General features: G+C 50.6%; 1 protein-coding gene across 6 annotated transcripts in view; it reads right to left on the reverse strand.

Moving 5' to 3' along the window:
- Positions 1-17,993, reverse strand: part of DNAH2 (dynein axonemal heavy chain 2) — a 307,939-nt gene that overhangs the window by 130,148 nt on the left and 159,798 nt on the right. For 5 of the 6 annotated variants that reach the window (XM_075908075.2, XM_075908072.2, XM_089772458.1 and 2 more), the window contains 3 exons: positions 14,402-14,538; positions 14,177-14,314; positions 5,159-5,317 (listed from right to left, as the gene is read on the reverse strand). In XM_075908075.2, coding sequence (XP_075764190.2) covers positions 5,159-5,317; positions 14,177-14,314; positions 14,402-14,538 — 434 coding nt within the window. The remainder of the gene's footprint in view (positions 1-5,158; positions 5,318-14,176; positions 14,315-14,401; positions 14,539-17,993) is intronic. The other variant, XM_075908076.2, reaches the window with a different exon arrangement.

Below are 17,993 nucleotides of genomic sequence, written 5' to 3' on the forward strand. Positions count from 1 at the left end.
GCAAACAACAGCAGTGGTGTCTGCTACGGGCCACCGAATCAGGTGGATGAGGTAGATGAGGCTTTCTTTGGACAACTGAGAGAAGCTTCCAGATTGCAGGCCCTGGTTCTCGTAGGGGACTTTAATCACTCTGACATCTGTTGGGAAACCAATACAGCAGTACACAGGCAGTCCAGGAAGTTTTTGGAGAATGCTGGGGATAACTTCTTGGTAAAGTGCTGAAGGATCCAACCAGGGGCCATGCACAGCTTGACCTTCTGGTCACAAACAGGGAGAAACTAATAGGGGAAGTAGAGATGGGTGACAACCTGGGAAGCAGTGATCATGAGATGGTAAATTTCGGGATCCTGACCAAAGGAAGAAAAGAGAGTAGTAAAATACACACCTTGGACTTCAAAAAACCAGATTTTGACTCCCTCAGAGATCTGATGGGCAGAATCCCCTGAGATGCTAACATGAAGGCAACTTCAGCTGAAGCTCCCTGGACTGTCTTATGTTCCATGAGCTGTTTACAGCACTCACACTGGGTAGTAGAGTGTGCCTGTCGAAGGCACCGGACACACTGCGAGTGGCCATCCAACACAGAAAGCCTGCAGAACAGGCAGCATTTGAAACCTGGGGAACCAGGCATCCCAGGAAGAAAAAATGCCAAAGGGAAAACGCTCTAACAAAAAGATTTTTTTTAAAATAACTAACTATAACTGTTTAACAGACTAACTAGTACTGCAACAACAACTAACAATATTAACTCTAATACATTTTGAAAACTATCAGAAGGACAGCTATGAGTTCAGACTGAAGCTGCCAGCTGCAGAGAAGGAACTGAAGGGACGGTTGGCTGCGCATGCAGAGTAGCTGCATTGATACATGCCAGCTGCCCCACTTGCGCAGCCTACTGAGGATATTACCTAAATTCTCCGACTAGAAGTGCACTAGTGCCTCAGACACCTAAGGCTGAGCACCCACAGGGACACTCCTCGAAGAACATCAGGCTGCATGATGACACATTATAGGTTGACATAACCAGGAACCTGGGCTTCAGAACAGGAGCATTCTAGGCTGATGTACCCGGAACATCAGCCTACTGCACAATGGAAATGTTCTAGACTGGCACTCCTGGAATGTAAGGCTATATGCTCAGAGTGCTTTAAGTTGGCATACCCATAATCTGAACACTGTACACCAGGAACCATGATGGCAGAGCTGTAGACTGACACACCCAGAACTTTTGAGCTCTTGAGTTCAAATGGGCAGGACCCATTTTTTTTCTCTCTATGTGGTACTTGTAGGGTTGCCAGGTGTCTGGTATTTGAACCGGAGAGTCCGGTATTTGAGCTTTCTGTCCAGAAAACAAATTGAGAAAATTTATATGTCCGGTATTTTCTAATTAAGTAAGTTTTATTATTATCATGTTATGACGTGACTTGTGCGTGAGTATTCTTGCTCACTCTCCAGGCCTTCGCTATGCGCTACTATGCCGATTTGCCACTTAGATACAAGTATTAGTATGCAGTTGCATACTGCCTGGCTGACAGACAGACAGACAGACACAGACAGACACACACACACACACACACACAGTGAGCGTGTCTACCAGCCAGGCAGTATGCAACTACGCAGTAGTGCTCAATATTTTCCTTTTATAAACATATGATTTGCGACAGTGTTGTCCTTTGTCTAGCTTTCATCTTTCTCATATCTCGCAGCGAGAAGTCAATAAATGCAGTCAAAAAATTTATGTCTGAAGCACTGAATGTGTACACAAGAGCCTTCAAATATCTGGAGAAGAGGTTTCCTTTTGAAAATTCACCATGTCATGCTCTGAGTTTGGCTAATCATGAAAAATCTCCTTCTTTTGAAGAAGTAATTAAAATCTGGATGTTGTCACCATGCAAAAAGAGCTCCCTCCAAAATCTCTTTATCAGGAAGTCAGTGCCTTGGACATGACGTTGTTCCCTCAAGGGAAGTGAACATCTCTTGATAAGGGGAAATATTTTTTCAGCAAAGAACCTGCTGCTCCAAATTTATTAAAACAGGTTCAATATTCTGTTTTAATTCCTGTGTCAAATGCCATTCTGGAAAGAATTTTTAGTGTCATGGGTAATCAACGGACCAATGAATGCAACAGATTGAGTGTTGAGTCAGTAAGAAGTCAACTTTGTGGGTTTTTTAATATACCTTTCACTTGTTTGGAAGCAAAAGAGGAGTTTTTGAAAAATAAAACATTAATAAAAACCGCACAATCTAATGTAAAATATATGATGTAATGTAGATTGTCGTCAATAAACTTCCCATATCATGTGTATTTTTTTGGTCAACAAATTTTTATCATAGAATCATAGGACTGGAAGGGACCTCGAGAGGTCATCGAGTCCAGCCCCCCGCCCTCAAGGCAGGACCAAGCTCTGTCTACACCATCCCTGACAGATGTCTATCCAACCTGTTCTTAAATATCTCCAGAGAGGGATACTCCACCACCTCTCTTGGCAATTTATTCCAATATTTGACCACCCTGACAGTTAGGAATTTTTTCCTAATGTCCAATCTAAACCTCCCTTGCTGCACTTTAAGCCCATTACTCCTTGTCCTGTCCTCAGAAACCAAGAAGAACAAATTTTCTCCTTCCTCCTTGTGACACCCTTTAAAATATTTGAAAGCCACTATCATGTCCCCCCTTAATCTTCTTTTTTCCAAACTAAACAAGCCCAGTTCATGAAGCCTGGCTTCACAGGTCATGTTCTCTAGACCTTTAATCATTCTTGTCGCTCTTCTCTGTACCCTTTCCAATTTCTCCACATCTTTCTTGAAATGTGGCACCCAGAACTGGACACAGTACTCCAGCTGAGGCCTAACTAGTGCAGAGTAGAGCGGCAGAATGACTTCACGAGTTTTGCTTACAACACACCTGTTGATACAACCTAGAATCATATTTGTTTTTTTTGCAACAGCATCACACTGTTGACTCATATTCAACTTGTGGTCCGCTATGACCCCGAGATCCCTTTCTGCCATGCTCCTTCCTAGACAGTCGCTTCCCATCTTGTATGTATGGAACTGATTGTTCCTTCCTAAGTGGAGCACTTTGCATTTCTCTTTATTAAACTCTTTATTAAACTTCATCCTGTTTACCTCTGACCATTTCTCTAACTTGCTAAGGTCATTTTGAATTATGTCCCTATCCTCCAAAGAAGTTGCAACCCCACCCAGTTTGGTATCATCTGCAAACTTAATAAGCATACTCTCTATCCCATTATCTACATCATTGATGAAGATATTGAACAGTACGGGTCCCAAAACAGACCCTTGTGGAACTCCACTTGTTATCCCTTTCCAGCAGGATTTAGCACCATTAACAACAACTCTCTGACTACGGTTATCCAGCCAATTATGCACCCACCTTATCGTGGCCCTATCTAAGTTATATTTGCCTAGTTTATCAATAAGAATATCATGCGAGACCATATCAAGTGCCTTACTAAAGTCTAGGTATATGACATCCACCGCTTCTCCCTTATCCACAAGGCTCGTTATCCTATCAAAGAAAGCTATCAGATTAGTTTGGCATGACTTGTTCTTCACAAACCCATGCTGGCTATTCCCTATCACTTTATTACCTTCCAAGTGTTTGCATATGATTTCCTTAATTACCTGCTCCATTATCTTCCCTGGGACAGACGTTAAACTGATCGGTCTGTAGTTTCCTGGGTTGTTCTTATTCCCCTTTTTATAGATGGGCACAATATTTGCCCTTTTCCAGTCTTCTGGAATCTCCCGTCTGCCATGATTTTTCAAAGATCATAGCTAAAGGCTCAGATACCTCCTCTATCAGCTCCTTGAGTATCCTGGGATGCATTTCATCAGGACCTGGTGACTTGCTGACATCTAACTTTCCTAAGTGATTTTTAACTTGTTCTTTGTGTATCCTATCTTCTAAACCTACCCTCTCTCTGCTTGTATTCACTACATTAGGCACACCTCCAGACTTCTTGGTGAAGACCGAAACAAAGAAGTCATTGAGCATCTCCGCCATTTCCAAGTTTCCTGTTACTGCTTCTCCCCCCTCACTGAGCAGTGGGCCTACCCTATCCTTGGTCTTCCTCTTGCTTCTAATGTATTTATAAAAGGTCTTTTTGTTTCCCTTTATGCCTGTAGCTAGTTTGATCTCATTTTGTGCCTTTGCCTTTCTAATCTTGCCCCTGCATTGCCGTGTTGCTTGCCTATATTCATCCTTTGTTATTTGTCCTAGTTTCCATTTTTTATAGGACTCCTTTTTTATTTTGAGATCATGCAAGATCTCCTTGTTAAGCCATGCTGGTCTTTTGCCATATTTTCTATCTTTCCTACACAGCGGAATTGTTTGCTTTTGGGCCCTTAACAACCTCCCTTTGAAATACTTCCAACTCTCCTCAGTTGTTTTTCCCTTCAGTCTTGCTTCCCATGGGACCTTACCTACAAGTTCTCTGAGCTTATCAAAATCTGCCTTCCTGAAAACCATTACCTCAATTGTGCTGGTCTCCCTTCTACCTTTCCTTAAGATCATGAACTCTATTATTTCATGATCACTGTCCCCCATACTGTCTTCCACTTTCAAGTTCTCAACTAGTTCCTCCCTATTTGTTAAAATCAAATCCAGAACAGCTTCTCCTCTGGTAGCTTTTTCAACCTTTTTTATCAAGTGTGTCCAGTACTTTTTGTTGAAACCATCTGGCAACCCTAGGTACTTGTCTATCCTCCAAGTTCAGGAGGCTTTGCTGGTGAATAGTGCCCTGGCAGAAAGGGCTGACAAGACCTGGGAGAGGATGAGAACAATGGGGGTACCAGAGTGCTAGCTACTAAGGACAATTCTTAAACCAAATCTTGCAGCTAAAACCCCTGCTCTGGGATTTGAAAGGTCAGTTTCCCAAATCTCCACAACAGGGCACCTCTCCTGACTTACGTGGGGTCACAGGATGGGAATGCAGTCAAGGAGCACAGCTCACACTGAATACCATACCCAGACATACATATGGAAGCAAAGGAGCCCAGCCAGCTTAGAAAGGCCCCTGCTTTGAGTGATGGTAGGAGCCACAGGACATTCATGGCTCTTCACATTCAGTGCATTTCTTTGGGCCCTCAGCCTGGAAGCGCCAGAGCTTGCAGGTTCATGTCTGCTACCTACCCCATTCTCTGGGGTGGCCAGAGCAGAGAAGAGCTTGCAGAGAGACACGATCCCACTGTACTCGGGGATGGGGACCAGCTCCTGGCAGTTTTCCTTCTTGAAGGTCAGCATCTTGTCGATAAACTTGTCAAACATTCGCTGCAGAGCTTCTGCCTCCCCCTGACAAAAGAGGGACCAAGAAAAGAACGGTTACTTAACTGTAACTGTTGTTCTTTGAGATGTGTTGCTCATGTCCATTCGAATTAGGTGTGCGCACCACATGCACCGCGTCTTCCAGAGCGTTTTCCCTAGCGGTACCCATAGCGCCGGCAGGGCGCCCCCTGGAGTGGCGCCACCATGGCGGGGCATAAATACCCCTGCCAGCACTGCCCCACCTCAGTTCCTTCTTGCTGGACACTCTGACGAAGGGGAGGTAGGGTGGGAGTCGAATGGACATGAGCAACACATCTCGAAGAACAACAGTTACAGGTAAGTAACCGTTCTTTTCTTCTTCGAGTGGTTGCTCATGTCCATTCGAATTAGGTGACTACCAAGCTAACCCACTTCAAGGAGGAGGGGTCAGAGCAGTCAGAAACAAAAAGTCCACGAAAAGTTGAACAACCCAAACAAATTTATTCCACCAAGCGAACACAGAAAACTTGTATAAAGTGCAATGTGACACTGATAAACCAAACGTATTTACAACACAGAGCTGAAGACTGCAGAGCCCACCCCTGCGTCCTGCCTGGCCTGTTGCGCCAGCGTGTAGTGTGCCGTAAAGGTATAGAGTGACGACCACATGGCCGCCCTGCAAATTTCAGTTATTGGAACCTGCGCCCCAAACGCTACAGAGGACGCTTGTGCCCTGGTAGAGTGCGCTGTAACCCGGGGCGGGACCTTCCTGGCCAGGGCGTAACACTCCCTGATGCAGCCTGCGACCCAGTTGGACAACCTCTGGGTTGAAATGGGGAGCCCTTTCACACTGTCTGCGACAGCAATAAACAGCTGCTGAGACCTGTGAAAGGGTTTGGTCCTATCAATATAAAAGGCTAGTGCACGCCTAGCATCCAGGGTATAGAGCACCTGCTCCTTGGGTGAGGCATGGGGTTTTGGAAAGGAAACCGGGAGATAAATTTCTTGAGACAAATGAAAAGGTGATACCACCTGGGGAGAAAAGCCAGATGGGGGTGGAGGCTCACGTTATTGTCAGAAAACACCAGGTAGGGCGGATTTATAGTCAACGCCCTCAATTCAGAAACCCTGCGAGCTAACGTAATGGCCACAATGAATGCAACCTTCCAGGAGAGGTGCTTCAAAGAACACGTAGCCAGCGGCTCAAAGGGGGGGGGGGGTGACATAAGTCTAAACAACACGAGGTTGAGGTCCCAAGCCGGGAGAGGGGGTCTAACCAAGGGATACAACTTATCCAAACCCGTAAGGAACCTTTTGACCACAGGGTCAGAGAACAGAGAAATTCCTGCCAAACCAACATGGAAGGCGGAGGGAGATGCCACGTGGATTTTGATAGAGGAGATAAAGAGGCCACTAGACCTAAGTTCAAAAAGATATTGCAGAATGGACGGGACAGGGGCACAGGACAGGTGCACTCCCCAGCGGGACACCCAAGACGAGAAGCGCCGCCACTTAGCAGTGTATGACCGTCTGGTAGAAGGTTTCCTACTACTTAGGAGCACCATCTTTACCTCGTGGGAACATTCCCTTTCTGGTTGGTTCAACCATGAATAAACCAGGCTGTTAGGTGTAGAGCCTTGAGATTTGGGTGAACCATGGTCTCCCTGGAGATCCCGGGCTGGCAGGAGCATTATTATTATATTATTCTATGATTCTATGATTATCAGCTCCTTGGTGGACATGTCCACCAGTATGGGGAACCAGAATTGTCTGGGCCACCTGGGGGTTATCAGGAATACCGTGGACCTGAAGGTCTTGACCCTGGTCAGAACCCTGGGAATTAGGGGAAATGGGGGGAAAGCATAAAGGTAGCCCACCGGCCATGTGCTGTCAAGGCATCCCCCCAGGAGTGTTCCCCCAGCCTCAATAGGGAGCAGTAACTCCGACACTTGGTATTGCGTGCCGAGGCAAACAGGTCTAGTAGGGGATAGCTCCACCTGCAGAAGACCTGACAAAGGGCCGAGTCCTTGAGAGACCACTCATGGGCTCCGAAGGACCTGCTCAGAGCATCGGCCAGTAAGTTTTTGCACCCCGGCAGGTACTCTGCCTGCAAAACTATGTTGTGCTGTACACACAGTTCCCAGAGGCTCAGGGCCTCGCGGCAGAGGGGAGGCGACCAGGCACCCCCCTGCCTGTTGACGTAAAATACAGCTGCCGGATTGTCCAGCCGGACTAGAACAGAGCGGTGAGAGAGCTTCGACAGGAAGGTATCGCACACTCTCCTGACTGCTCTGAGCTCCCGTACATTTATGTGTAGAGCGCGCTCCACAGAGGACCACAGGCCCTGGGTATAGCCACTCCTGACTATGTTTAAAACCCAGGCGTCGTTTGTGATTTTTGCCCAGGCTTGAGCAAACCGGGATAACCTGGCCCCAAACGGGGGGCCAGAGTGGGAGGCTGGTGTACAACTCTCTGGGAGCCTGTCAAAATTGCTGCTTGTGTTGTTGGGAGGGACCTTGACCAACCCCACGGGGGTTGTCCCCTCTCAAGCGGCACCTACGGCCCCTTGAGGCCAAGGAGCCCGCAGCCGCCCCCGTGCTCCCACCGGAAGCACGAGGATGGCGTCTCCAGTGTTCTTCACAGAGGATCTGGGACTGCGGTCTCCCCTGCTGTCTATATGGCAGCTGACGACACTGAGGAGCAGGCATGTGGATCCCCAAGGACCAAAGGGTAGACCTCGTGTCCTTGAGCGTATGGAGCCTCGAGTCCATATGCTCCGAGAATAACGCCTTGCCATCGAAAGGCAGATCTTGGATAGTAGACTGGACATCAGGAGGTATTCCAGACACTTGCAGCCAGGCACCACGGCGCATGACCACACCTGACGCCATGGTGCGGGCTGCAGAGTCGACTGCGTCCAGGGACGCCTGGAGGGCTGTACGGGTGATGGCCTTACCCTCAGAGGTCATGGCCGCAAACTCCTGACGGGACTCGGCAGGGAGCTTATCCTTGGACTTATCCATGGCCTGCCAGGTATTAAAAGCATAACAACTTAGCATTGCTTGCTGATTAGTGATGCGGAGCTGCACCCCACCAGTGGCGTAGACTTTTCGGCCCATTAAGTCAAGGCGCTTAGCTTCCCTAGCTTTCGGGGACGGCCCCGGCTGGGGGAGCTTTTCCCTCTGGGCTGCTGCCTGGATGACCAAGGACCCCGGGACAGGCTGGGAGTACAAGTGCTCGTGCCCCGACTGGGGAACATAGTAGCGCCTCTTGACACCCTTTAAGGTAGGGGTCAGGGTCGCCGGTGTTTGCCACAGGGCATTAGTAATTTTTGCCACCATTTTATTAAGTGGCAAAGCCAAACGGGCGGGCGTGTCACCCAAAAGGATATTGACCATCGGATCTGTGTCCTCCATGACGGGCTCCACCGGGACACCTAGGTTGGAAGCCAGATGCCGGAGCAGTTCCTGATGCGCACGGGCATCCATAGTAGGCAGGACTGGTGCCGGATCCGCAAGGGCCTTGTCAGAAGACGATGATGACGACGACTCCTGTATCGGTGCCGGATCTACCGCAAGAGCCGCATGCGGTACCGGTTGGACATAGGGCACCGCCTGTGGGCACATTTCCGGCACCGGGGCCTGTGCCTGTGTAGCCAGACAGGAACCCCCTTATAACATCCATTTTTGCTTGCCTGGAGCATACAGGGGACACATAGCAGAAGGCCCAGGCTGTATGACTGTGAATGGCTGTAAACAGAGATACAATTGCTGACCAAGAGGCTGCCAAGGAGTGTCCTTGACTCAAACCCATATTGATACGAACACACAGCCGTCCGCGGGGGAAGGAATCTCTCGCCCAGTAAAAAAAATGTCTAGTACACACAATTTAGTTATCTCTCTTGCAAGTGTAAATTAACTTGAAACTTGCTTGTAAGAACTGGCGCCACAAAATGGACCAGTACAATTCGGCATCTTAGATAAGAAAAGAGGATACGGGCCCCCAGGGGTATATAGATGGGTCCAGCAGCGCATTTTCTCTGAGTGTCAATCTACCATCTATCTGCTGGTTGGGTTTGGTGTTTGATCTCCTGAGGTTCCAGAGGGGACGCCCACCGCGTATTCGTCTTTCCTAGGAATTGAGAGACCGGCCCTGGCCTGACACGCTGGAGTCGAGAGGCACAGAAAGGGGTAAAAATTGTACCTGGATGTGGTCCTTTGTTTAAGTATATATATACATAGTGTTAGAGCTCTTTAAAGATTAAGCTGTCACTTGGTACCATTATTTCTATTTTCTATCCTTACCTTTTTCCTGTAATCATTTTTAAGACCTATATATATATATATATTTGCTAGCATTTAAGAAATAGAGCAATAGCCATTGTAACCATATGATTTATAAGCTTCATTAATAAACCTGTAACTGTTTAAGCTTTAACCTGACTCCTTCAGTTGCTGTAATAGAACCAAGCACAATTTAAAAGAACTTCAGCCGGTCATAAAGGGACAGACATAGGGAGAGCTTGGGCGTTTGGATCTGTGTCACTCCCAGGTGACAAGATCCGTTGGGGCACCTTTTCAGCCTTTCCTAGGCTGCCCGCTGCGAAGGAACCCCTGTGTTCTAGAAGCTAAAAATCTAAGGTGTAATAAGCTCTTCCTATATAACGGGGCGTCTGTTGGCCTGCCAGCCACCCTCTGTGATGGGATCCCGGTCCTAGCAGTAAAGACACGGACGTTAAACCTTTTCTCGGAAACATACACACACACACTGCCCTGACCGTCGGCTGACAGCCTGTGCCGCAAGGTCCGACATAGGTGGCCTCTAGGGGGAAGGAGGAGGTCACGCCGCTACCGCCGATGGTTGCGTTTGGCGACCCGAAGCGTTCAACACCACAGAGGGGGGCACGGGCCCTGCCACTGGTGGTACGCCCACGGCGTCCAGAAAGGCCACTGCAGATGCGGCGGCCAAGTCTGCTGCACCTGTGAATGGTCACGTCGATGCCAGGAACGGGATCTATGGGCCGAGGAGGCTTCCGAAGACCCCAACCTGAGGGATGTCGCATCGGAATCAGACGAATAATCGGACTCTGGCCAGGGAGGTGCTGACGAGGAGTGGGGGGCAAACCTAGCCATGGACTCGGGGCTTGCTGGCAGGTACACGGCGGGGATGTGCCGATGCCTGTTGCAGCACCAGGGGACCCAGGCCCAGTGCCGAGAGAGTTGTTGGTACCTGCGGCACCGGGGGACCCAGGCCCGGTGCCGAAAACAGTGTTGGCGCTGAAAGAGGTGCCGGGAGGCCCAGTCCCAGTGCCAGTTGCATCACCGGTGCAGAGCATGGCGGTGTCGAGACGAACCTGGAGGAGGACCACATCACTGTTGGCTGGGGTACCGGCAAGGTCCACATGGTCGGTGCCGGTGCTTGCGACGGTGTTGAGAAGTGCGTCAGTCCCGAAGAGCCCGGTGCCGACGCCGCAGACGTTGCCACAAGGCTAGGGTGGTACGGCACCGGTGCAGCCAAATGAGGAGCCGGGAGAGAGCCCAGCACCAATGGGGGTCGAGCCCAGTTGGGTGCCGAGTGAGGCTTAGGAGCCGGCGTCAATAACTGCGTCGATGCTGAGGCAATCGGTACCGGTCCCACGAAGGACGGTCCCGATGCGTAAGGTGCCTGAGCCTGGCAGTCATGCTGGTGCGGAGGCGAAGCCAGAGCCAACACGGCCTCTGGCGTGGGTGACCTCGACCCTTCTTCCTCAACCGACGACGGAGGGGAGGTGGTGAGACAGATGAGGTCCTGTGCCGCCGACGTGGACGGACGGTGCAGGGGCAGTTGCCTTGGGTTGGAAGGGCGTTCTGCTCGCTTACGCCGCACTGCAGAGGATGTGTGCACTGGTGAGTCGGCACCACGGTGCAGGGCCGGCATGGTCTTCTGAGACGGGGATCTTCCATGAGACTTTTTCGCCCTCTTGGATGCCGGAGAGTGAGACCGGTGCCGGGATCTCGACACTGAGGCTTGGGCCCGAGGCAGGACATCCCACGTGGACGCAATGCACTGCGCACCATGGGGTGGCCAGTTGGTACCGGCTATAAAGCCGTTTCCATGAGGAGAATTTTTAGGCGGGAGACCATCACTCTTTTAGTGCACAGCTTGAAAGACTTAGGGTATGTCTACACTACAAAGTTAGTTCGAACTAACGGACGTTAGTTCGAACTAACTTTAATAGGTGCTACACTAGCGCTCCGCTAGTTCGAATTTGAATCGAACTAGCGGAGCGCTTAGTTCGAACTAGGTAAACCTCATTTTACGAGGACTAACGCCTAGTTCGAACTAGCTAGTTCGAACTAAGGGCTGTGTAGCCCTTTAGTTCGAACTAGTGGGAGGCTAGCCCTCCCCAGGTTTCCCTGGTGGCCACTCTGGCCAACACCAGGAAAACTCTATGCCCCCCTCCCTGCCCCGGACCCCTTAAAGGGGCACGGGCTGGCTACGGTGCCCGTGCCAGGTGCAAGCCTGCCAGCACCCAGCTAGCAGACCCTGCACCTGGCACGGCACAGAGCCACCCACCCGATGCCCCCCAGCCCACCCCCTCTTGCCGGGACCAGGTTGGCGGGTCCCGGGAGCTTGCCCTGGACCGCAAGAGGCGGGCACCTTCCTGGGCTAGTGCGGACATCGTGGACCTCGTCCACGATCTCTGCACTAGGCACAGGAAAGTGGCCGTCTAGGGCAGGAGAGCTGCCAGCCTGGCCACCCAGGACCAGGTGTGCATGAAAATCAAGGGGGTCCACTGAGACCCCCGACACTGAGCCCTGAGCTTACAATGGCCGTCCTGGGTCAGACCAAAGGTCCATCTAGCCCAGTAGCCTGTCTGCCAACAGCGGCCAACCCTAGGGACCCTGGAGGGGATGGACCGAAGACAATGACCAAGCCATTTGTCTCGTGCCATCCCTCTCCAGCCTTCCACAAACTTTGGGCAGGGACACCACTCCTACCCTCTGGCTAATAGGACTCCATGGACCCAACCTCCATCACTTTATCTCACTTCCCTTTAAACTCTGTTCTAGTTCTAGCCTTCACAGCCTCCTGCAGCAAGGAGTTCCACAGGTTAACTATTTGCTTTGTCAAGAACAACAACTTTCTCTTACTAGTTTCAAGCCTGCTACCCATTCCTTTCCTTTGGTGTCCTCTAGTCCTTCTTTATGGGAACTCAGGAAGAACTTTTCGGAATGCACCCTCTCCACCCAACCCCTGCTTTTAGAGACCTCTATCCTGTCCCCCCTCCGTCTCCTCTTTTCTAAGCTGAACAGTCGCAGTCTCTGTAGCCTCTCTTCATCTGGGACCTGTTCCCAACCCCTGATCATGTTAGTTGCCCTCCCCTCTCCCAGCCTTTCTCTTCCCCTCTCCCACCTCCTTTTCCCAGTCTCCCCCAGTTTTTTTCAATAAAGACAGAGTCAATGTTGGAAGAAACGTTATCTTTATTTTGTACATCAATAAGAAGGGGGGCTAAGGAAGGGTAAGTGGAAGGAGGTGAGGGAGGAATGGGGTACGAGCCCCCGATGGGGAGGACTGGGCTGGCTCTGCGGGCTTCTGGGGGTGGAAGCTCTCCTGCAGCCCCCCAATTACTCCCTCTCCCCAGATGGCAGCCTGCGGCAAGTGCAGCCGGGCTGATGGCCGAGTGGTGTGATGTGCCCAGTGTGGGCACTCAGGGCACTCCAAGCCAGAACTTCTTTGCAAGCGGGGCACCCCTTAGAACTGTGTGTCCGGGGTGGGGGTCGGGACCCTTTAAGCGCAGCCCTCGGCTAGCCTGAGACAGTATCTCCATGCTCTAAGTCCTCCTTTTATGCCCTGCCGGCACTGCTTCCGGCCATCCTTAAGCCCTGTTCAGAGTCCACTCAATGTGGACTTACTAGTTCGAACTAGCAAAACGCTAGTTCGAACTAGTTTTTAGTTCTAGATGCGTTAGTTCGAACTAGCTTAGTTCGAATTAACTAATTCGAACTAAGTTAGTTCGAACTAGCGCTGTAGTGTAGACATACCCTTATAGATCTTACAGGCGTCTGCGAGGTGGCTCTCACCCAGACACTTCAGACAGCTGTTGTGTGGGTCTCCTTTGGGCATGAACTTTGCGCAGACAGCGCACGCCTTAAAGCCTTGCGGCCCTGGTATTCCTCCCCCCCAAAGGGGGATGAGGAACAAAGGACAAAGGAGACACTAACTACCTAACTAATAGAACTATTTACAATGCTAAGAGAGAAACGGGAACCATTAACTAAGCTAAGACAGAGAGACACGCTCCAACGACCGTCACGGGCGGTAAGAAGGAACTGAGGTAGGACAGCGCCGGCCGTGGTACTTATGCCCCGCCATGGCGGTGCCATTCCAGGGGGCGCCCTGCCAGTGCTATGGGTACCGCTAGGGAAAACGCTCAGGAGGATGTGGTACACGCGGTGCGCACACCTAATTCGAATGGACATGAGGAACCACTAGAAGAAGAACTAAGCTCCCTCACAGGCACTGAGGTACACAGAAAGATTAGACTATTCCATTCATGGGCTTCCCACCATGGCTTAGCTGGTGCCTCTCACTCCTGACACGCAACCTCTCCTCCAATTTCAGCCTTGGGCTCAAAGCCCCAGCTCTGACAGTGCTCCTCAGCCCAAATCCACTGCCCCGCTTCCAGCTAAACGGTGCCATTTAGCACTGCACTGGGGCCAGCACGAACTGCCCAGAAACAACCTCCCTCACCCCTAGCTCCCTGAAGCACAACACTCTCTACCATTACACTGGGGCCAGTATTGACTGCCCTGGAAAAGCCCTTGGCCCTGCTCCCTGCAGCACAGCACCTCTAATGCTGCACTGACGACCAGGAGAGCACCTCTTGCTGAGCCTATGCCCCATTCCCTCTGCACTCCCAAGAACCTTGGGGCGCTTCTCGATCCAGGAGTGGACATAGGGTTTCCAGCCCAGGTTACTGTAGTCTGTGTAGACCATTCCACAGCGGGAGACAGTAGCAGGCGAGGCCACCGCTAGGTTCTCCACCTCGAAGAGCAGCGAGACCTAAAGATGGTACAGGATGAGTCAGTGCAGCACGCTGCCTCTCTGGCCATGGCCCAGATGGTCAGGACAGCGCCCAGAGGGACTTACTTGGTCAGGCATGGAGATGCGCTCCCCGTTGATCAGGGTCAAAACTTTGTTGTCGTCCATCACTGAGTTCATGCTCTCAATCCACAGTGTGTCCACTGGCCCATCAAACAGGATCCACTTCTCATCCGGCTTCTCGTCTAGAGGGGTGGGGAAAGTGGGGGAGCCCCCTAGTGCTCAGAAGGAACAGCACAGGCCACTTCCCATTCTTGCCCCAAACTTCTGCCTTCCAGCCCTCTCTGCTATCCCCCTCTCCTTCATCAGCTCCTGTTGCCCTCAGGCTACCTCTGCCTCCCTCTGCAGCACTACTAAAAGATCCTGGGTGTTGCTGGGACATGAGATGAAATGGAACAGGGCTGCAAGTCAGAAGTGGGGGGAACCGGCAGAGCTGAGGGGAGAGCCCAGGGCAGGACTGTTAGGGGCTGCAGGTGGGGAGTGAAGGGCACTGGCAGAGCTGGGGGAGCCCAAAGCTAGATGAGCAAGGACTGCAGGTGTGGAGTGAGGGGCACCAGCAGAGCTGGTGAGGAGGGGGTTATGGGTAAGGATGTTAAGTATCGAGTAACTGATTAATTGAATAGTCGATGCATTTTGCATTGACTGTTCAACAGGGCACCTCCACCTATGAAGTGAGGCAACAGCTGTAGGACTGTTGCTAGACTTCAAAGAAGGAAGTGCCGTATGGAGCCCTGGATCAACTGGGAACTCCCCTGCTGACCCTAGGCTCCATGCAGTGCTGCTGCTTTAAGACGCCGTATCGGTATTTCAAAATGGCAGTGCCACACAGAGCCCGGAGTCAGTGGGGGAGTCCGCAGCTGATCCCGGGCTCCACATGGCGTTGCCGCTTTGAAACGCTGCGAGGAGCCTGACACTGGGCTCCCAAAAGTATTTCAAAGCAGCAGCACTGCACGGAGCTGAGGGTCAGCTGGGAAGTCCCCCGCTGATCCTGGGCTCCCCACGGCACTTTGAAATGTCGCACGCAACCTGGGGACACCCCAGCCAGCCCCAGGCTGCAAATGGCTTTTCAAAGTGGCAGCGCCACGTGGAACCTGGGGTCTGCCACTTGGAAGTACCTCCTCTTTCCCCACGCTCCTTTTCTGCCTCCATCTGATAAGGCATAAGGAAAGAGACCAGACAGAGTTGGTGGGATGGCAGGAACCATGGGGCAGGCCACAGAGGTTCTAGCCATGGAGCACAGAAGTCAGCCCAGCCTATCCAATGGTGGCACAAAAAATGCAGGCAGAGCTGCAGCAGCAGCATGGAAGGGGCTATGCGAGTGGGTGCCCTTCACCTAGCAACAGCAGTTGGCAGCGGGGTCTGAAGAGGAGAACCCAAGGGAAGTACCTGCACAGACCTGGTACATGAGGGGAGCCACAATCCCAAACAATGCCCACAGCTTAGGGCTCTGGGGCTAAGGGGAACTTTGGCAAGGCCCAGGGGGGCAGAGGCCATTGCTATGGTGAAGATAGGCTGCAAGGGACTGGGGCCAGCCCCGGGAGACTGAACCCACAGGCACTCACACTGCTACATGTGTAAGGTGAGTAAGCACACACCCACACAGGCACAGCGGGCAAGAACACACACTGCCACACATGCACATTGGGTAAGCATGCATGCACACACACACACACACTGCCACACGTGCACAGTGGGCGCGCACACACATATACCGCTATATGTGCACAGCAGACAAGCACACTCACATTGCCAAATGCACAGCAGACAATAACACATGCACACAGCCACAGGTGCACAGTGGACGAGTAACAAATACACAAACACATGCACAGCAGGTGAGAACACGCACACAGTGCCGCATGTGGATAGCGGGCAAGCACAAATGCACAGAAGGCAAGCACACGTACATATGGCCACACATTCATAGTGGGTAAGCACACACTGCCACATATTCATGGCAGGAGACCATACACACATACTCCCATATGTGCACAGCTGACAAGAACACACACACATATGTACTGCCACACTCGCACAGAGGTTGAGCACACACACTGCCACACGTGCATGGCAGGCAAGCACAAACCCACAAACACAACCTCACGTGCCTGGCAGACAAACACACATATACACGTGTGCACAGTGGGCAAGCACACACACAAGAAGTGCATGGCACACTTTCATAGACACACGCTGGTGCATGCTCCCTTGCACACCCATGCCTGGGGGAAGCACTCAACGAGTGAGAAGTAGGGCTCACCTTGCATGGCCATTCAGTCCCAGCCCGCCTGCAGGCAAGGGGGGGGGGCATCCTGTATCAGTGGCTGGATCCAGGCTGAGGCATGGTCAAGCAAATGCCCATCAGCTTTGTCCTGCCCCCACACTGGGCATGGCCTACCCACTCTGAACATAAGAACAACCATACTGGGTCAGACCAAAGATCCAGCTAGCCCAGTATCCTGTCTTCAAACAGTGGCCAATGCCAGATGCCCCACAGGGAGTAAATTGAACAGGGAATCATCAAGTAATGCCTCTCCTGTCATCCATTTCCAGACAAACAGAGACTAAGGACACCATTCCTACCCATCCTGGCTAATAAGCCATTGATGGACCTAAACTTTTTTTTTTTGAACCCTGTTAAAGTCCTGGTCTTCACAACATCCTCTGGCAAGAAGTTCCACAGGTTAACTATACACTGCGTGAAGAAAAACTTCCTTTTGTTTGTTTTAAACCTGTACCTATTAATTTCATTTGGTGACCCCTTAGTTCTTATATTATGGGAACAAATAAATAACTTTTCCTTATTCGCTTTTTCCACATCAGTCATGATTTTATAGATCTTTATCATATTTACCCTTAGTCTCCTCTTTTCTAAACTGAAAAGTCATAGTCTTTTTAATTTCTCTTCATGTGGCACCCGTTCCAAATCCCTAATCATTTTTGTTGCCCTTCTCTGAATCTTTTCCAATGCCAATATATCTTTTTTGAGATGAAGCGACCACATCTGTACGCAGTATTCAAGATGTGGGTGTACCATAGTTTTATATAGAAGCAATGAGATATTCTCTGTCAAATTCTCTATTCCTTTTTTAATTATTCCTAACGTTTGCTTTTTTGACTGCTGCTGCACACTGAGTAGATGTTTTCAGAGAACTATCCACAGTGCCGCAAAGATTTCTCTCTTGAGTAGTTGTAGCTAAATTAGTCCCCATCATATTGTATGCATAGTTGGGATTATTTTTTCCAATGTGAATTACTTTACATTTATCAACATTAAATGTCATTTACCATTTTGTTGCCCAATCACTTAGTTTGCTGAGATCTTTTTGAAGCTCTTCACAGTCTGCTTTGGTCTTAACTATCTTGAACAATTTAGTATCATCTGCAAATTTTGCCACCTCACTGTTTACCCCTTTCTGCCCACCACGATCAGCTGTATCCTGCCCCATGAGCTTGGCCTAGCCCCCCCAACCTTGGCCCACCCTCTTTGCCCACCCCATCAGCTGTGCCATGCCCCAAGCACAGCCCATCCCACTCTGACCACCCCTATTAGCTGTGTATAGGGATGTTAAATTTAGGTTAATTGGCTAATTGAATAGCCGATGCAATTTGCATCAACTATTCGATTAGTTGATAAGGG

Source organism: Pelodiscus sinensis, chromosome 22 (genome assembly GCF_052426305.1).
Source record: "Pelodiscus sinensis isolate ZL-2025 chromosome 22, ASM5242630v1, whole genome shotgun sequence".
Classification (NCBI taxonomy): Eukaryota; Metazoa; Chordata; order Testudines; family Trionychidae; genus Pelodiscus; species Pelodiscus sinensis.